This window comes from Meriones unguiculatus, chromosome 8 (genome assembly GCF_030254825.1).
Source record: "Meriones unguiculatus strain TT.TT164.6M chromosome 8, Bangor_MerUng_6.1, whole genome shotgun sequence".
In the NCBI taxonomy this organism is placed as follows: Eukaryota; Metazoa; Chordata; class Mammalia; order Rodentia; family Muridae; genus Meriones; species Meriones unguiculatus.
The window spans coordinates 116769893-116790898 of NC_083356.1; the positions used below are offsets into that span (position 1 = coordinate 116769893).

Here is a 21006-nt window from a genome sequence, read left to right on the forward strand (position 1 = left end):
TCAATTTGTACCCTGACAAGAAAAATGAATGAGAAAAATCTAGAAGCAGTGTTGAATACAAAGAAAAGAAAAAAGAAACTCAGAACATAACAGCATTTACAAGAGAGAAGGAAAAAACACTAATTAACTATATTTTCTTATAGAATGCATATACAAGAACTTTCATGGGTGCTCACGGAGGCAGACAGGTATGATCAGGAGTCACACAGAAGAAAACAAGAAATGAGATGCCTCACAGCAAACATCATCAGTAGTAAAATCAATCGCCACAACTCCCTGAACCCGAGGCAAATGTGTTGCTCAGTCTTAAACTCAAGGATCTTTCACATGCATAAAGGAACTCCGTGAGTCTGTTACCAGAAAAAAAAAGTATGGAAGTTTCTAACACCTTTTTAAAGACAGATTCTGTTACAATCACAGCTTCAAAGACACAACAAACCAAATACATATTTAACTCTCTATATTCAAAACCTTTTATAGTTTGCAGGATTGAAGCAAGGGTTGGAAACTGTGTCTGAAAAAGAAAAAGGAAAGCACAGATATAAGAGACATTCTTGTAGACACAGAAACCAGTTTAAGAAGAGAAAACTGGAGCATTTCAAACTGACAGAATAATCTGCCTATCAACACTCACACTAGACCCTTACCCACCACTGTCCTTAATCATCACCCCAAATTCTGCAAATTAGAATCATGTTGGTGTTTGATTGTCTCTGGAAATATAAATACAAATATTAGTCATGCATACCGTGCCTTAGAGCGGACACCCACCCACCACTCTCCTAGGCTGACACCTACCTTGAAGACCTAAAACAGTACCCTACTCTCTACCCTGAAAACCACCCAAATCAGCATCAGGAAACTGGCAGCTAAGGAACTGGCAGCTAACTGTGCTCCCTCAAATACACTTGAACTTCCATGACTTTTCCCCCTCACTGTCTGTTTTCAATCTAACCCATGTGGTGATTCTGGAACGCACTTCCAATCTTCTCCAGCACCAACTGGAAAATCTAATTGGCTTCCACTGATACCACCCTCATTCCCTGTTCCAGTAACTGCAAAAGGAACTGAGCTTAAGTTTCCTGAACTGACAACTCAGTAAGTGAGCAAAGGCCTTCAGGAAGAGAACTGCAGTTCTGCAGAAACTATAAAGCTGGACAAAACAGAAAACACGGACATCTTCAAACCTCTGCAAGCTAGTCACTACAAATATCAAGCCCTAGTTTTTTCAAAGATAGACCATCCATCCAAGCAAAAGCCTAAAAAGGACAAAACTGAACATCATACTTACTTAATATAGTCAGTATCCTTGTTATAGAAAGCTGTTTCCTTTTTTACCTAAATTATTATTAATAATCAGCAGCAGTCCCTTCTACTTTATAATAGTTGAGATTGTTATCTTTGCTCCCAGGAAACCAAAGTGGGGAAAATTAGCCTCACAAAGGCACAGGGATTCAGGAGATGGTTCAGTGGCTACAAGTACTTGTAAAGCCAAGAGGGCCTGAATTCAATTTCCCAGCATCCACATAGAAGCCCGGCATGTGGTATGCTTGGAACCCAGTACTGAGGGGTGGAAACAAGTGGCTTAGGAGACCATGTCTCAAGGCAGTAAAATGGACAGCAGCAGAGAAAGACAGCCAACATCTTCTGTACACTTTCAAACACACACACTTTAGAGGACTCGACCACATCAGCTGTATAAACATTGCTCACTTTAATTGCAGAGTTCCGGATGCCACCCTAAACCTAACCTATGACTAGAATTTCTGGCAGTGGGCACTCAAAACCCACATTTTTGAAGAAGCACTCCCAGGATAGTCCAGCAGGGCCACCCACACACAGCAGGCACTACTTCACGGTCTCAGCGGACGCCAGCAGAAAACTAATCCACTACGCAAGGGACACAGCACTTACGGTCAGGGCTGTAAAACCAAGCTGTTCTCACCAACCTTCTCCAAATCGAGAGATTACAACTAAACGAAAAAAACAAAGCCCCCACCTGTAATCCCAGCACTCAGGAGGCAGAGGCAGGAGGACCGCTCTGAGTTTGAGGCCAGTTTGGTCTACAAAGAGTCTAAGTCACCAGGGCTACACAAAGAAACCTGTCTCAACAAAAAAAAAAAATTTTCTGCATTGGTAACAGTAAAGATAAGCATCTTGTAAGTCACAGCTAAAAAAAAAAAAAAAAAAAAAAAGTATCAGACTGAATAAGGAGTAGGAATGGAGCTCAATGCTGTTAAGATGCATGTTGGGTTTAAGCGTCCAAATAATGAAAAGCATGAAGAGAAACAGCATTCTGAAAATAACTGAACACAGCACATGTATGCAAAGCTGGAGAATGAAGGACTGGGGATGTGGCTCAGTGGTGTATGTAGCACTTGTCTAACCTGCACATGGCCCTGGCTTCAGTTTCCTGCACACACACACAAAACAAGAAAAACCAATACTAAATCCACCTTTTCTGCTTTCATCTAACTCAAATTAATGCTTAAAGCCAATCATCCTAATCAATGCTTATTCCAAAACACTGGATTTTATTTTACTAAAGCGCTACCAATTATATAAAACCACTGATGAGCATGGCAAACTAGGTGGGTGGTATTTTAATAGCCCTGAAGCTGGATTCTAGCAAAGATCAAGCCCCTCTAGAAGATATGCAGACTCCGACCAGGCAATCAATCTGAGCCAGCACGGGAAAGTCTGTGAATTAGGTAATTCCTATTGCTTTACTCCAAGGTCTTAGAATACATAAGCACAGCCCCACTTGATGGTATGCAGTTTCTGAGCAACTATAAAAAGAACAAGAATCACAGCAAGGTGGCTGGCAAGAACAGGATTGGAATTCTGATCAAAACCCCTGCTTAGTAACTTCAGGCACATCATCACACATACTCAGCAGTTTTTACAGTGGATGACAAGAGACTATCACATCGCAACTAGGAAACAGAACACCCATCAGTAGTAACTGAATTACTGGAAAAGTTTAACAAGTAAGCATAATCAATACTAAAAATCCAAAATTAACTATAAAAATGCTTGAGAATCAAAGGTAGGTGTCAATGGTCTTAGTTTAAGAAAACGATGTAAAACCTGATGCTTATGAAACTTAAGACTATGTCCAGTACCAATGGCTTTTTTGTAACTCAAAACTAAAATGTATAACTGGAAAACAGACTTAGATTTGCAGCTGTAGCTGAAATCGTGTCCTTAAGCATGGCACGCATTTTAAACTTACTGCTTAAAAACCCAGCTTCAGAGCCAACAAGGCAGCTCCAAGAGCAGACACTTGAAATGCAAGCCTGGGACCTGAATTTAATTCTGGACCCGAGTAAACCAAGGAGAACATCACCTCCACAAGGCTGGCCCCGGGCTTCCACCTGTGCACTGTGGGAGGTGCATGCACATGGCACACACACACACACACACACACACAAACACACGGAGTCCTTTTAAAATTTCTATTTAGTCAGTTCACAAGAGTCCTTTAGTGCCTGGTTAAAAGTTTTTCTCTCAATGATAGGCTAGGGTCAGATGGAAGGGGAGGAGGACCTCCCTTATCAGTGGACTTGGGGAGGGGCATGGGAGGAGATGAGAGAAGGAGGGTGGGATTGGGAGGGAATGAGGGAGGGGGCTACAGCTGGGATACAAAGTGAATAAACTGTAATAAATAAAGAACTTAAAAAGATGTAGTAAAATACCAAAAAAAAAAAAGTTATTCTCTCAAATAACTTCCACGGTTAAGGAGACTGCACACACAGCTGAATACACTACATAGTAAACACCACTGAAAACCAAACTCAGTAAAAACCAGTCAAGTTGAGCCTCTTCTTTTGCAATAATATATACAGAAAATTTACCATGAGAAACTTCATATTGAAATAACTAAAATGAAAAGTATCAATTCCTCAAACGCTCATTAATAACAAAGTGGACAAACTATAAAATAGATATATGCAACAGAATACTTTTCAACAATCAGGCTAAGTAAAATGAACAATTACAGGCTCTATCAGTAAAGCATTTGTTGTGTAAGCATGAGGACCTGAGCTTGGATCCCGGACACCCATATTAAAAACTAGATACACAGGCACGCATCTGTGAGCCCAGCACTAGAATGGGGAGACAGAAAGATCCCTGGGGCCTGCTGGCCTACCAAGCTAGCTGAAGCAGTAAGCTTCCACAAGAAACCCTGTCTGAAAAGATAAGGCAGACAAAGAATGACTGAGGAAAAAACGTGACGCTGACCTCTGGCCTCTACATGTTTGTACAACCATAAACATGCACACATGTACACAAGTGGACACCAGGTTCATTGGATAAAAGTGCTTGCCATACAAATATGAGGATTGGGGTTCAGATCCCCAGAACAAACATAAAAGAGTTGGGAAAGTATGGTAATCACCTGTAATCACAGCACTTAGGGCACAAAGAACAGGGGATCCCAAAACCAAGCTAGGCAGTGAGACTGCAGGAATTGGTAAGATCCAGGTTTAGTTAGAGGCTCCATCTCAATAAACAAGGTGGGTACTGGGATATGGTTGAGCAGGGAAGAGCACCTGATGCTCTTGCGAAGGATCTAGGTTCAGTTCCCAGAACCCACACTCCAATGCCCTCCTCTGGCCACAGGTGCCTGCATACATGTGGTGCACATAAATTCAGGCACACACACCTACAAATCAAATCAAATCAGATCAAATCAAATCAACCACATTAAATCAAATCCACCTTTTAAAAAGGAAATGTAGGGCTGGAGAGATGGCTCAGCAGTTAAGAGTAGTCTGTGGATCATCTGTGGATTCCAAACACCCATACCAGGTGGTTCATAACTGCCTGCAATACCAGTTCCAGGGGATCAGATACCCTCTTCTGGTCTCTGCAGACACTGTGCTCGTGAGCACAAACCCCCACTCAGACTCACACATATACATATTATTAAATTTGTTAAGTAAATAGAGTAGAGAGCAATCAAGAAAGACATTGCTATCAGTGTCAGGCCTCCTGTGTATGTGCATGCATAGGCACACACATGAACACACACATAGATGTGCATAGTTAGAACAATTTAAAGAACCTTTTACATACCATTCCCACATTATCTGTGCAACAATAAACAATACACACTGCATTTGGAGGAAAGGAAGTTGTCAAAAAGGAAAAGAAAGGATGACCCAGTTATAGAATGTATATGATGTGTAGCCAGAGTACACAGTGATTTCAAGGAATGAGAAATGGGCCTGAAAGGGGGACAGATTTTCCAAAACCATAAGCTGCCTTGTCAACAGTTCTGTGTAACATATTTCAGTAGCAATGGTGACAACAGAATGTGGCAGTGAAAAATGAAAATGTTGTTCAGGTTCTATTGCAGTTTCAGCCTTCTCCTCTGATTTCTTCATAAACAGTTCAGCCATACTTCCATTCCACAGCTCCCATTTCTAACCCTAGAAATCTTCAGCACAGCATGGAGATCTGTCCCCAATTCTCATGCTCACTCTTTGTCACAAGGGGGTTGACTGGAATACTCAGTGAATTATTAGCGACAGCACCGAGCACCTGGGCTATCCTTTTCTCTCTTTAAAACACTCTCCCATGTTAGCTCTCTGGAGCTATCTCCCCACAGAGGAGGCCTATGGCCCAACACTGCCTATCACATCTTCCATCTAACACAGGGTAAACACTACGTGGTCCAGATCTAAGCCATGCTCTATCTGTAATAGATGGCATTTCACTTCTTTTTTAAATTTTTGTTTTATGTATGTAAGTGTTCTTGCCTGTGTTTATTATACTTTATACAGTCATACTTTATGCATGACTGGTATACTCAGAAGCCAGAAGAGGGTGTAAAAATCCCCTTCAACTTGAATTGTAATAGATAGTTACAGATATTTGTGACCTACCATGAGGATGCTGGGAACCAAACACAGGTCCTCTGCAAGAGTGGCAAGTGCTCTTAACTACTGAGCAACTTCTCCAACCATCATTTTTATTTCTGTTTGTATCTTACTGTACTAAGATACAGTAAAATCCTGTATCTTACCCTGAAAATCCTGAAAATCCAAAAACTGAAGAGAAGGAGGAGAGCAATTACTATGCTGCTCAAGTGATGACTCCACTCAAGATCCTCTGACTTAGTTTAGGGTTGAAATTAACATACTAATCTCATGAATAGCAGATATCTTTTCAGTTACAAGAAAATAAAAGGTTAATATCATAAAGTTCAATGAAGTATCTCATGTGACTACAACAGCATTCCGTTTCTCCATGGCCTAAAAGCAGATCACTGCATTTCCTCCCAGATACTCTTATATTAATTGAACTTAGCATGGCTGGCTTCACAGTGACCTCTGGACAGGAGGAACATTTGGAAAAGTTCTGGTTTATGTCAACGTGCAAACCAGAGATTAAGACATCAAGTTTCTTACTCCTAACAGTCTAAACCAAGCAGTAAGTAAATCTTCCAAGAACACTCTCTTTTCCTCTAATCTGGGTTCTCCCACATTCCTCTTTGCTCTCTTTTATTTCAAACAGTCTTCTTCCACAAGGGGAACAACAAATTCACTCATTAACTTAAAAGCAGCCAGCCTATCTTTTTAAAACACACTTTGTATTTTCCCAAATTTTTAATTTCACTTTGATGGGATATTTCTAATTTATCAATAAAACAACATAAACTAACACCTTAAATAGAGGACACAGTATTTCAACAATATGACCACAAATGGCTTTAAGCTTAGCACACAAACAAGAACAACCCGACAACTTCACCTCAGGGAATAAATACCACAGTGTAGCAACAGGGAGACAGCACAGGGAAAGGAATATGGGTAGAGAGGAGGCCAGAGTTGAAATAGCATCTCATTCATTTCACGGCTGCCTATCACTAGACATACAAAATTAACTGAGCTTCTACTTCCTCACCTGTAACCAACATATGCCACCACCTGTTTTCCCAAGCTGTTCAATGGAGAATATTAGGAAATGTGCTTGTGCTTTAGAATATTAACTCGGATATTAACTTACTCAAATTAAAACTCCTACTAGCACCATCACTAGAATTCCCAGCTCAGAACTCATGCCACGCTATTTCATTTGGTTTAAGTACCAAAATAAGCTTCAGTGTTTCCAACATTGTTGGAAGTCACTTGTCCAAAAAACTTTTGCTACTGAAATGAAGCTGCAGGCTGCCTTCCTAAAAAGCATTTGCAGGAAATCAACTCAGCTTTCTCTCTTCTGGAGAACATTTTCCAAAGTTGTGACATACACTAAGTAAGACCTCCAAGGCTGGTCTTCAGCAACGGTCCACCTTTTTGCCCTGAGACAGGATCTCTCATTGGCCTGGAACTCAAATAGGTGAGGCTGGCTGGCCAGCAAGCCACTGGGAGCCTCCTGTTCCCACTACCCTGGCAATGGATATACACACCCCAACAGCTGGCTGTGTATGCAGATGATGGTGCTCAAACACATGCACTCATCCTTGTGGGGCCAGCATTTCACCAACTGAGCTGCCTCCCGCTCTTAAGCAATGCCTTTGTAAAGAATGACAGGTACAGGCTGGGACTGTAACTCAGGAGTAGAGCCTTTCCCTTGCTGGCATGACGCCATACCCTTACTGAAACTCATTCTTAGTGCCAGCAACTATTGGTCAATAGTTTCCAATCCAATCAGTCCCTGCCTGGCTTATCTTCCAGGCTCCTCCCTTCACCAGCCTCTCAGCTGTTTCTTCACTATGTCTATCACCACCTCACATGCCATTATCCCTTGTCAATACTCCAACAGAAGTTCCATAAGGGCAAGGCTTTGTGAACTGCTGCATGCTACTCTCATGAATGAATGGCCTGATTATCTATAAGCCAAAGCCTTCAAGGCCTGCCATCGCTTTCCTCTTTTCACTCTACTCCCATCTCTACCAACACTCAACTGTCATCCAAATACAACTTGTACTTCCATGGCCCTTTCTTTGCTCTAACAAACTTTCCTCATCATCCAGTCTACCCATCAAAGTATCAACAAGATTTTCAAACCTTCTTCAGGAAGCTTCTAACCACAGAGAGTATGCTATTCTTTCTTTCCTTTGTGCTACAGTCATACCTTAGTCTACACTGGCTCTAATTAAATTACTGGAACTTGTAACCTTTCTTCTTAGATTGTGCATTCCTAAAGCTCAGGGCTTTATGGCCAACCTAGCATAGTCCTTGTCATAAAGCAATTTATCTGCAAATATTCACTAAATGAACATTTGCATGACTATTCTGCAAGAGAAAGGAAAGCAGGGAGCATTAAGAAGTCACTACTTCAAACTTATGATAAATTTAAGTATAAACAGACAATGACAACCAATACCCCACCCAGAGTAATGAAAGAGGAGTAATATGCAAATCATCGAAAGATTCCAAAATCACCAACACAGCTGTAGTCACACGGTGCTTCTTGCTCTAAAATTTGCCGTTCTTTTCAGGCTCAGTTCCTGTTGCTGCAGATGTTGAGACCCGTCTAAGCAGCAGGAAGTGGAAAAACTTGGGTTTCCCAACGAACAATAATCAGTTAGAACAAACCCACTCTGAGAAAGTTTCTGATGCTTCATCTACTACATGGTTTTATGTTTCCCTTAATACAAGGTAGTGCTGTGCTTTGCACTGAGTCAAATACAAGCATTTTGATTAAACTTCTGAGTAACCCCAGAGGTATAGATGTTACCTACCCAACTAACCCTGAGCTTCCCACTAGCTATGCCCTGTGCCATAAACAGGCTGCGGCTGTCCCTAGGTTACTGACAACTTCAGTCTTCAACAGCCACACAAGGACCACCCCTTCTTACAACAGTTGCCCTCAGCCTTAGAAAGTCAGCTACCTCGGAGCATTGCTATTTCTTCTCTAAATGCTGGGAGCAATGGCAACTAAATCCAGTCTTAAGGAAACCTGCCCTGCCTACTTAATTTAATAACATAGATGCACATATAAATGTTTAATCACACAGCTACACGCAAATGAGAAAATAGCCATGTGTAAGAAGCCACTGGGGAAAATGAAAAATCTTAAACGCCACAGCAGCTAACATAATACCAGTGAAACCAAAGGATATAGGTGACTCTCAATTTTACCCTCTCCCACAACCAAGTAACCAAATTCTGGAAAATGTACCTCCTCATATTTTTAAATGGTATGCTAAGTTCAGCGCCCAGCACTGTTCATTAAGATACGAGATTCATAACCACTGTCTTCGGACACAAGGACAGCTACACCTATTTGTTGAGAGCTTGTGTAATGGACAGTACACTAAGCATCCTTTAGCTGCATTTTTCTGTTTCCAAAAAAAAAAAAATGCAAGGCAGGGATCAGTTCTTTTGGTTTTTGTTTGGCTTTGTTTCTGTTTTCTAAGACAGGGTAGGGTCCCTCTGTGTAGCCCTGGCTGGCCTGGGACTCACTATGTAGATCAGGCTGGCCCTTAACTCACAAGAGATTCACCTGCCTTTGCCTCCCAAGTGCTGGGACTAAATATGTGTGGCACCACATCCAGCTCTACATCTTTCTTAAAATGAGGGGACAGAAGCTTGCAGAGAGACTTACAGTTTACAGGCAGAAAGGTCTAAGGGAATTCAAACCTAGGTCTGTTTCCAGCCATTATACTGACAAGCCAATCTTCATTTCCATTCCAGTGTGTCCTTTCTGAAAAGCAAATCTAATGTTTTGCCACACGGACCCTGAAACAAGTTTCACCCCTCCAGCCTTTGCTCCTCATCATTCTCACCCCTTCCGCCACACTTAACTCCAGCAGTTCTCTACTCTCCATTTTCTCTCCCTGTGACCATCCTGTTTCTCCACCATGAACACTTCCCCTCCTGTAGGCTATTTTCAGTACAAACTTCAAGATTTACAAAGAAATCCCTGGCTCAGGAAAGCCTTTCCCCTAACAGATAAATACTCAAAAATGGGCTAAAAGACTGTGTTTCGATTATCAGGTAAATTTCTTATACTGTATTACTTTACTGCCCTACAGTAAACAGTGCATTTGAGAATCTCTGCATTGCTGGTAAGGTGTGTATGCAGTAAGGACTTACACGGGTTAAATTAATGAAGCAGTCGATTTTATTTGCTTTGGATGTCTAAACTGTCAACACATTTACCTGCTACCTGCAGCAGACTTCTTGATCTCTTTCTAATTTCTTCACCTGTAAAATGGGAGACTAATGCACCTACCTAAGAGCTTAGGAAGAAGGGGTAATGGATGTTAGTGCCATCTCCAGTACTTTGAAAGTACACATTAAAGTTTGCAAAAAATCTTTTTTCATTCTCCAAGTTTCCCAAACTCATAATCTCAGAAAACACCATCTCTCAACAGCTTTCATCAGAGATAGAGATGTCCTCCAAAGGTCTTAAGATTTTACAAACGTTCCTCATCCAGATTCCTGTCTTTTAGCTTCTTACAGAGATCTATAGCTAGAAGAGCAAACTCTTAAGTCACTAATGTTTGCAGTCTAATGCATCCTACTCACTCACGCACTCACTGGTTTCCTCCCTTAAAGTCAGAACCCATGCCCATAGGGAAGTGGTAGCCTCCCCTGCAGAAACCACTCAGCACCTTTCCCTACTGCTCCCCACCTCACCCCATGCTGCCTGGAACCAGGCTTTTGAGAATTAGCAAGAAATCTGATTATCTAGTGCAAATTTAAGCCTGGTCCTCGTAGATTAAGAAAACCCCTGCAACCCGTTCCAAGACAGGGAATGAGTTTCTAGCCTCAAAAGCCAAGAAAGGGGATCCCTTGAACCCTTTCTCCATACCAGGTCATGAATTGTGTTACCTTCAAAGAGAGACCAAAACCGGCCAACCCATCCACCCCCTCCCGACAGTAGTGTCTGGTCCACTCCCAGTCCGCAAGCTGATGTACTCGCAGGGACCGGGATGCCTTCCGCCCACCGTGTCAACTCCCTGCCCACTCCCGCGCCCTCCTCTCCCTCTGTCCAGGCCGCGCATGGCCTCCAGCCGCCAGCCCCTCCCCGGCCCGCTACTCACCGCTTCTTGGGGATGGTGCCCGACTCCGGCGCGGCGGGAGTGGCGGCGGGCGACGCCCCGGCCGCCGACGCGGCTCTCCGCGCTTTGCACTCATTGGTACTCGGAGCCTCCCGGGGCCGGCCCAGCAGATGGCCCGACAGAATCCGCAGCCGCCGGCGCGCGCGGCCCGCGTCCGGGTCCCGCTCGCTCGCGCCCGCCTCGCCCGCCGCCTCCGCCATGGCTTCCGGCTTGTGCCGCCGCCCGAGGCTGCTGGGCGCGGGTGAAAGGTCACTCAGAGCGGCGCCCCGCGCGACCATTCGCTGCGGCGCATCCCGGCAGTCACTGCGGCGACTGGCGGCAGGGGCCTTGCGCCTGGAGCTTCTCGGGCTCTGTCCCCGCCCACAGCGGCCTCGCCCCGCCCCGCCCCGCCTCGGCCACGCCCACCGCCGCTCCACGCCACGCCTCGGTCCGGCTCACCTGCAGAGCAGGTGAGTTCCAGCGGAACCGGGATTGGCCCAAAGCGGAATGGAGGAGAGCCAAACTACACAGCACCTCCGCAGTGGCCAAACCCACGGGTGTGGCGTCCTGGATGGGGCCCGAGCGCCCGGAGGCTATTTCCTGGGACAGATGCCTAGGAACCTAAATAATAGGCTGTGGTGCTGCTAACCTGGCCACAGAGCCGAGCCTGCCTCTCCTGGTGAACCGCTCTCCTTCCCCGGCTAGATCAAAACCGATAGAGCTAGTGCCTCTGTCAGTCTTGTTTGGCATCACCTACTTAGTGGAGAGCGCTCAGCACTCAGGGGGGGGGGGTCAGAGGTCAACTTCCAGTAGTCTCCTTACACCTTGTGGGTCCTGGGCATCAAACTCCGGGTCGTCAAGTTTCGTGGCAAGTACCTTTACCCGCTGAGCCATCTTGCCCTCCCTCAGATGTATTTTCTTACAGCCCTCCATTCAATGGCCTTTATACTTGAAAAGGTGTTATGTGCAAAGATACCACTGAGGTTGCTTTGTGTTAGCCAGCCACTAGGCATGAGGCCTACCCTGAAGTGTGGTTAATATACCCAGTGAGACTCCATTGAAGAAAACTAATTTTCCTTTGCAAGTGGGTACCAGTTTCAGATAGCTGTTTGGTTAAAAGTGGGAGCGCAGTTTCCACCTCACTCCCTCAGCTCTGGGACCCCATCTGGCGAGGCCCTCTGTAGATCATGCGCATGCTGCCAGCCTTTCTATGAGTTCATAAGCCATTCGGTTCTGTTGTGTCAGGAAGACACTTTGTTTGGAGTCATCCGTCACCTCTGGCTCTTACAATCTTTCCTCCTCTTCTGCTGAGAGAACCCTGAGCCCTGAAGGGAGGGGGCTGATGAAGACATTCCATTTGGGTGGCTTGGCGTCTTCTTATACTTGATTTTCAGATGGTAAGAAAGCTATAATGGCCTAGTGACATCCATTTTGCAGAACTACCCAAGCTCTCTGTTGGGTTTCCTTTGCCCTTCTTCTGACTTTTAGGTTCATTGGCCCTGTTTTAGGTGTGCCTCCTCACACCACTGCGAAGTGTTTCTGCTGCATGTGACTGGGATTGAGTGGGTGGCCAAGAAAGTAGATATGTATTCCTGAACACTTGATAACAGAAGGAAGAGATCCTTTGACATCATTGTCTGTTAGAGAAATAGCATTTTATTTAAATAAATACATAAATAAGCCTCCCTTTACCTCCCAGTAGCACGCACTAATCACAATGACCTTTCTGTCTTGCACAAGCTGAAGAAAGACACAGTCCTGTCCATTAGCCTGGTAAGAGTCACCAGAGAAGGTGGAGGTGATGAAGGCCAAGAATTAATGAGCTAAGAGGTTTTACCTAAATCCCATTCCCTCCACTCATCCAAGCATTGCTCCTGTTTCCTCATATTTTACTTCCTTTATCCTCATCAAACAAACTCAGATGTCACTGGTGCCATTGCTGCAGAGAAAAATAACGACGTTGGTTTATACTTGTCAGCTGTTGAGTCAAGATGTTCTGCAGCCTCAGTATAGATTAGCCTTAGAACAATCTCAGTAAGATTGTTCTTGCAAGAGCTATTGATTCACCTGTGCTTGCATCCATGCATGAAACAGAAACTCTGTCTTATCTGCCCACATTCATGCTTCCTTGTTCCCCAGTGGCGTCACTGCCTTTTTGGTCCACCAACCTCACACTGACTTTTACTGCCCTTTTGCCTGTATAGAGCTGGTACTTCATCAATGCTTTTCTCTGTGAGGCATTCTCTCCCTAAGGGTGTCTGGTTTTCATTTCTCACATGCTGCCTCCATTTGAGTTTTATCTACATGTTTCTCTTCCTCCAAAAAGGCCAAAAAACACTTCATGAAGGCAGAAATGATATTATAGCCGAGACTTGCACTCAACTTATAAGGGGCTCAAAATTTTGAATCTAAGGGAAAGGATTAGAGCCACAAATGAAAATGGCTTATGACAATAATTAATGTTCAGGTGCCCCCTAGAATAGTGCCGCCGTGGTCAGTGGTCAGTCTCACCTTCAGCCTGGTTCTTCCCCACCCTCCTCCACTGATATCAGAGATTACAAAAAGGAGGTAGATTATTATCAACCCGTGCCTAACAGCCTTAAATAGGATAAGACAGCTTGAATGCAACCACACAGGATTCAACTAAAACAGGCTTGAACTCCTGTCAACAGGAAGCTGTCTGGGAGCCATGAAAGCACTGAAAAATGTTTTGTGGTTTATTTGGAGTATTTGTAGATTATTGTTTGTTTATTTGCTTGCTTCCTTGCTTGCTTGCTTTGACTTGGCAGTCTTCCTGTGCAGCCTTGGCTGACCTATACCTCAGATGAGGATCTCCAGTTCACAAGAATTACCTGCCTCTGCCTCTACTACAGTGTTGGAATAAAAGGTGTGTGCCACCTGCACTTACAGCTTTGGCGGCTGGAAACAGTTGCTGGAGTTAATTCCTGTCCATGGCTGAAGTAGCTCAGTGTCTCAGAGGCTGAGGATGGATGAATCTTCCCCCAACCCCCATCTCTACTGACTGGCTGGTGCTCCCTGTCCAGAGCAGGCAGCTTGGGTACCTGGACCCAGCATCTCTAGTGAGGGTTGTTTTGTTTTTGGAGGGTTTTGTTTGTTTGTTTGTTTGTTTGTTTTGTTTTGTTTTCGAGAGCGTTTCTCTCGGTGTCCTTGGCTGTCCTGGACTCACTTTATAGACCATGCTGGCCTCGAACTCACAGAGATCCACCTGCCTCTGTCTCCCCAAGTACTGGGATTACAGGCTTCCAGTGAGTCTTAAAAGTAGCCTTTCCTCTCTGCTGAATGAACTGATGAGGAACTGGCTCTTAAAGTCTTCATTTAGCCCCTTAAAGAGCAGGAGTTTTTGAAGCCAGCCTCTGGATACTTGGTCTTTTCTTCTCCCTAGGCTCCTGAAGTGGTTCTACTGCCTTCGGTGGGCTTTAGCCTGAATTAATCAGGTACCAACTGGACCCTGATTGGCTGAATTTGGGTATGCAAATAAGATGAAGAGATGATATCATTCAAGGAAGAGCTGTCAAACCTGGTGGGGAAAAGAGAACCCTGAGCCAACCAAAAGTTTCTAAATCTGTAATGGTAGGTTTCTCTATGCCCGCCCTTGCTATGAACAACGACACAAAGATCCTTAAATTTCTTATAAGCTTTAAGCACTATAGCTGGGCAGATACTCTGCTACTCCATCCCACACCTGCCATCTTAGTCTTCTGGCACCTGCTTCTTCATCTGTGTCCCTCTCTCTGGTCTCCACCCCAGACCCTCTCCTTGGCTCCGAAGTTCTGCCTTCCTTTCCTGCCCCGCTATTGGCCATTTGGCTCTTTATTCAACCAATCAGAAGGTAGCGGAGAACAACAGTTTACAAAATACTGGGGCAGGAGATGCTTTGTAAGAATGACAATACCAAATGAAGTCCAGCCTGAAATCAGATCCCTGCGGGCACAGAAGTCAGGATTGGAATAATACAGAGACAATCTTTATGAAGTGCACAAAAACATCACTCCAACACGGATCTGAGGGTCCCCTCCCTTGCCTCTGCAGAGTGGAACTCAAGAAAATTTTCATCTGTTCTCGATTATGTAGCCTAGTGCTTCTCTGCCTCCTTCATCTAGGGAATTTTGCTCAGATAGGGTTTTCTGTTTCTTTGGCGGCCTATCTGCAGCTCCTATCCACTTGAGCTTGCCAGCCTTCTAAACGCTGAGGGGAAAGGGTGTTGATACCCCTAACAGTACTTCCACAATGGTGGAAATGCTCTATAGCTGTTCAGTCCAGTCATTGACAATTAACTAGATTGCTGTTATCAACACTTAAAATGTATGACCGTTTGATGGGGGGGGGGGGGGCGGAGGGGAATAAGGATTTGTGAGGAGTGTTTAGGTGGGTTAAGACAGGTTCTCATGTAGTCAGGACTGACAGCAAACATGCTGTATAGTCAAAGATGACCTTCAACTCCCAATTCTCTGTCCTCTACCTCCTAAAATATGGAAGTTTAGGCAGGTACCACTAATTTCCAGCTTTGAAGATGTCTTGAGCCTGGTAAAAATCAGGGATGTAGCAAGAATTCTAGCCCCACCACGTAGATGATTAAAACCTTGATGTAAACTAAAATTATGAACCAGCAGAAAAACCATTTGACATGTATTTGAGTATGTGTACTCGAATGAAAACATACAGGTAACCAAGAAGTTGTAGAACCTGGTATGTACCTAACTTACTATGGAGGACTGAGACATACAAGACTATTTGAGCTGTTTGCTCCCCTGTATGGCACAATCAGGTTAGTTGAGAGTCAGGCTCTATATGGAGAATAAAAACAATGTGATATTAGTGGACACAGGTGACCTTCATGGTAGGTTTCCAACTTCCTCCCCTTAAAAGAGCAGGTTCCAAGCATAGTGACCTGAAATTCATTTCATGCTTCAAAGTAGAACGGGTATTTCACATGAAGCCTGCTCCACTAAGATGCTTCTGATGCCTACAAAAGACCAAAGCCTCACATTTAGGAAAGCTGCCTCAGTGAACCTTATTTGGGTCCTGGGACATCCAGCCTTGATAACTTGGAACCCAGTAGTGAGAAACCTACACATACAGAAAGAATGGTAGACCTCTTATATATGGAGGAATAGAGCCCCTCTCCTTGTATTTATGGCATTTCTTCTAATTGAAGGCACAAAAACATTCTAGATTAACTTCTAAAACACATACCAAATTATTTTCTGTAGTTATTTTTATTATTGGTCTTCAGGGATGCTCAGGAACACTAAACATAGAAAGAGAGGAGTTTCTGCCTTTTATATTGTGAAATATAATAGAATGTAAGCATAAATTATCACAAACCAAGCACCACCAAATCACATAGATCAAGAGACTTTACTAGCAACCCAGAAAGTCTTCCTGTGAACTCTCTGCTTACTCCCCCCACCTACTTGGCAAGGCAGCCACTGCCCTGAGTTTTGTGATAAGCACCTCTTGTTGTTCTTTATAATGTTTGCCAACTAAGCAGGCATCTTTCACCTGGCTTTGTTTTGCTTTCAATAGCTGCAAATGCTTATATGATTGCATACAGGAAAACTGGTCTGTTGTACAACTAAGGGGTATGTGAGGTGCTTCCAGTTTGATACCACCAGAATTATGATGAATATTCTTGTGTATGTCTCTAAGAGATTTACAGATTTCCATTAAGCACCTATCTGAGTGTGGAACGGTAAGTCATAAAGTATATAGATGTTCAATTTCAATATTTAATTAAGTGAAAATCTGTTCCAAACAGGCCTCTGGTGCACACCTGTTTTTCCAGCACTCAGGGAAGCCGGCAGATCGCTGTGAGTTCGAGGCCAGCCTGGTCTACAGGGTGAGCTCCAGGACAGCTGAGGCTGCACAGAGAAATGAAAATCTGCTCTACAGACAATGTGTTTAAAAGCCTCCAGTGCTTTAAGGTATGTGATTGTCAGCTCAGGTCTTAAAACTTTTTGATCACTGGGAAACCTCTTGTAATCTTAACAGTTGAGAGCCTTGTCCTAGATTGCCTCCCCTTGCCGTGACATGTGCCGTGCTGAGAAGCAACTCATCAAGGAAAGGGTTTATTATGTCTTACAGATCCGTCATCAAGAGAAGCCAGAGCAAGAACTCAAGCAGAAACCTGGAGACAGGGTCTGAAGCTGAGGCCATGGAAAGACGCTGCTTGCAGCAGTAGCTTGCTCAGTGCCTCAGGGCTGTCTGCCCTGAGAAGACACCTCCCACAGTAAACTGGGCTCTCCCAATTAGTCATCAATTAATAATATGCTTGACAGACTTACCCACAGGCTAATCTGATACAGGCAATTCCTCAACAGATGTTGCCTGTTCAAAAAGGACTCCAGTTTGTGTCAAGTTGACAAAAAAAAAAAAATTAACCAGCACAAATCTCAAGGAGCTTTCTAATTATGGCCATTTCTTCCTAAGTACCTTTCCATATACCATATAAGAAATTAAAGCTGAAAAGTATTTAGAATATTCCTTTTTCTTTATACATATTCTAAGAAACATAAAAATAAAATAAGGTATGGTTTGCAGAATAAAAGCTTGAGAAGAATATCCCTTTTCTTTGTGTTTCTACAAGTTTTGCTAGTATTTGACTTAATAGAAGACAATGGAAGTCCCACACCTGCTTCTGAATTCTCTCTGTGGTGATGTTACATGGCTTGTGTCCTCTGGGAAACTTTCCTTTGGGCTCATGATAGAATGAGGGTTCAAAGGCAAATAATGTCTCAGCGGACCCCCTCAAAAGATTTCTAGGATCCTCAAGGGTGTCCAGACTTCCTCTCGAGAGCTACAGCTCTAAATATTTACTTAGATATCTGCTAAACTCTGAGGAAGGTCTAGACAGCTGCATTCCAAAAGCAGAGAATGGGATTATCACAGGAAGTAATATGGAAGAGTCTAATTCTCCCCTGCCTCAGGTGTGTAACAAATTTTGTGTGTTCTGTTTTCCATTAGAAAAAAAAAATAAGTACTTGTAATGCCACTATGAAAACAAAGTTGGCCGGGTGGTAGTGTTGCACGCCTTTAATCCAAGCATTCAGGGGCAGAGGCAGGTGGGTCTCTGTGAGTCTGAGACCAGCCTGGTCTACAGAGTGAGATCCAAGACAGCCAAGGCTACACAGAGGAACCCTGTCTCTAAATAAATAAATAAATATGTTTTGATATGTGGAGGTTTTTTTTTTTCCTTCAATTCCATATAATCAAAATTTGAAACTTATTCCTTCACTTCAAGAATCAGATTTTGAAAGCCAGTCTGTGGATAATGTAAGAAACATAATTGCCGTAAAGGAGACAGCTGAACTCAGCATGACTTTTGTGATAAAACAGGATTTGTTACTTCGCATGATCAGACTCATTCTGACTTTATAGACTCATAAAGTTCTCTTTATTGTTGCATTTGGATCAGTGGTAAATAGTTAAAGGGATCAGTTACTATAAAAGTAGTTTCTAATGCTCCGGACAGCATGGCTTAGAAATTCTTCAGTCACAAATCCCAGCGTGTGACCTTTATCCTCTGTCTCTCAGTTCTCTTCAACTGGGATGTGTTGTGTCCAACAACATGCAAGTGCCAGGGACCAGTGATACTCCCAAAGACAGGGCTGTTTTGTCCTAGTTCCAGTGGGGCTTGTTCTTCCTAGTGATTAAAACCTCTTCTCAAAGAGGTGAGGCAATTCACTGTACACTTGGAGAGCACTAACAGAGTGTCCGGATGAGTGTTCGGTTCTGCATGAGTCAGCAGTCTCCAGGACCCTGTGATGTCTGAGGTCTGCTGTCTTGCACGCTTTAAGCCTGGGGACTCTTGGAGAGTGTTATTCCATATTCAGGAGAATTTGCAGAGGAAGTAATCTGCCTGCTTAATTCTCACAAATGGGCCACCTGCTCACTCTGCCATTTCCTTCTTTTCTTTCCTGAAAAGGAAGCTGACTTAGCTCCCCAAAGACTCAGGCTGTGCTGTAAGAAAGCACTGTGAGCGCACTGGGGGTACACATGCCCCTGTGCCCCTCTCACACCTCACATAAAGTCTGAGAAGTTTTCCCTTCAGTGTAACGACTCCAGCCACAGACAATTTCACCCTTCAGAGCTCAGACATGAAAGCTGCTTGAATCGGTTGTTGGAAGTGACCTGTGACCTGTGACCTGTGACCCCCTCGTGCAGTATCCCCACTCTCCTGTAGAGTCTGCTATGTGAAAAGAACTAATGTCTGCTTTTGAAATCTATTTTTTTAAATGTTGACATTCTACATGATTTGTTCTTGTTTTAACCAAAGATGCATGCCGGCTTCTTCATGGTCTTAATTTCCATCCTCGTTTTTAAGGCCTGTTGCTTATTTTCTTTTTCTTTCTATTAGACTCATCGTTTTTCTTTTCTGACTTTTAACTTGGGTAAGCACGATGCACGGCTGCAGACAGCTCAGAAGACATATGAAGCGACACGGGGACACTGCCACTTGGCTCACTGTGGTGGGAAGAGCAAAGACCAATGCCAGAAGGTCTCTCTAGGAGAAGCCACAGCAAGAAACCCTGATTTGCTTGCGTTTCCAGACAGAGCCCTGCATAGAAAGGACCATAGAGAGAGCCAGACTGCAAGGCAAGAATATGAGGATGGACATTGGGAAGCCAATGAATTCTACCACAAAGAATCTTAGTAAGGACACCATCTGCCCTTTGTATATAGTCTTAAACAGACATACTTGATCTGGCCTCTGAGTTTGAAAGTATTGAATATCAAGTTTTTATTCCTGGTTTAAGACATTCAGTTGCCATGGCCTATCATCACACTCGTTCTTTGATATGAATGCTGAATCTGCTGGGGGAAACATAGATGTTCTGGTTTGCATGTTTGCTGTGTTACAGAGGACAGTTTAAATTCATATCACTGAAAATTTTAACATGCTTATCTCAAATGCTCTGCTTTTATGATGAGCACATACTCTTTAAAACTTGAACTATTGGTCTCCAGGAGGATCCACCTGGCTTGACCAGGAGAGGAGATGCAGGCTGGACAGCACACTAGAAGAAACTACAAAACCAAGACTGTTGAGGCAGTCAAATCCACGGGGAAAGACCAAAGACCTAAGCTCAATTCAAATTGAGATTAAATGAATTTCTTCTTACTGCTGCCAGGGCAGCAGGCTTAGAGCCAAACAGCATGCCCTGCTGAGGAGGGCTAAGGAAGGGTTTATAGAGGGGCCTATGAAAGGTGTGCAATCAGTTTTGGAATCCACAGCTGGGCGAGAAAATAGTTTCCCTCCCCTCAGTTGTTTCTCTGTTTCTCTGTATAGCAATAGAAAGACCACTTCTTCCTAGTCGCCCTGGCGATAAGGGAGTTCACAAACACGGAAAGCAAGCAGTGAAATCCTTCACGGCAGGAACAACTTTAACCTATTCATATCTCACCGAAGGCCTCTAGGCCCTCACAGGCATCCCAGGGCAAAGGTCCATGCCGGTAAGGCATGCTTGGTACCATGCATGTTTTAAATTTCTTTAGCCATCATAGGAGAGTTAAAATGTGTAAATTTTTACACAGGTCTGAGCACTCTGGGGAAAGTGTCATTACTTGACTGGGCTAGAGCTGGCAATAACACACTGCTGTTAAGTCAGGGATGGCTGTCAGAGACAAACAACAGAAAACAGAGCTCTGTAAAAAGATGGGAAAAGAGGTGTCTGATCCATGAAGAAATTGTTGCTACGCCATGATCTTCAAAGGGGAGTTTGCACCCTCCGCTGAAGAGCTGGTCTCCTACAGTCATGGAGAGGAACCCTGAAAAGAAGTAGGGGGAGGAGACAGCCCAGCAGGAACCTAGGTCCTAAGCCCTGCTAGTGACTACAAGGACAAATGTAGCCACATCACTGGCAGAGACCAGCCAAAGATACAGCCCACATGCCACAGGTTAACAAGACCTATGGCTGTGTATCTGCGGCTAACACAGTCCATAGCGTTAAACAAGTGCAGAATCAGAGTAGGAAACAGTGGCC

At 43.9% G+C, this 21006-nt stretch overlaps 1 protein-coding gene and 1 long non-coding RNA gene across 5 annotated transcripts in view; one reads left to right on the forward strand and one right to left on the reverse strand.

Annotated features, from left to right (window-relative positions):
• Agps (alkylglycerone phosphate synthase) overlaps positions 1-11301 on the reverse strand; it is a 93131-nt gene extending 81830 nt beyond the window's left edge. For both annotated transcript variants that reach the window (XR_009593900.1, XM_021663376.2), the window contains exon 1: positions 11006-11301. Coding sequence is in view for 1 of the 2 variants with exons in the window: in XM_021663376.2 (XP_021519051.1) it covers positions 11006-11301 (296 nt within the window). In the remaining variant the exon portion in view is untranslated. The remainder of the gene's footprint in view (positions 1-11005) is intronic.
• A 34-nt stretch (positions 11302-11335) lies between these two features.
• Positions 11336-20473, forward strand: LOC132655935 (uncharacterized). Of its 3 annotated transcripts, XR_009593902.1 has the most exons (5): positions 11347-11472; positions 14406-14593; positions 16782-16947; positions 17108-17949; positions 19380-20473. It is a non-coding gene; the product is annotated as an uncharacterized LOC132655935 (long non-coding RNA). The 3 variants fall into 3 exon arrangements; XR_009593901.1 differs by lacking the exon at positions 19380-20473 and having other exon boundaries at positions 17108-18285; XR_009593903.1 differs by lacking the exons at positions 14406-14593; positions 19380-20473 and having other exon boundaries at positions 11336-11472; positions 17108-18285.
• Positions 20474-21006: the final 533 nt, after the last annotated feature.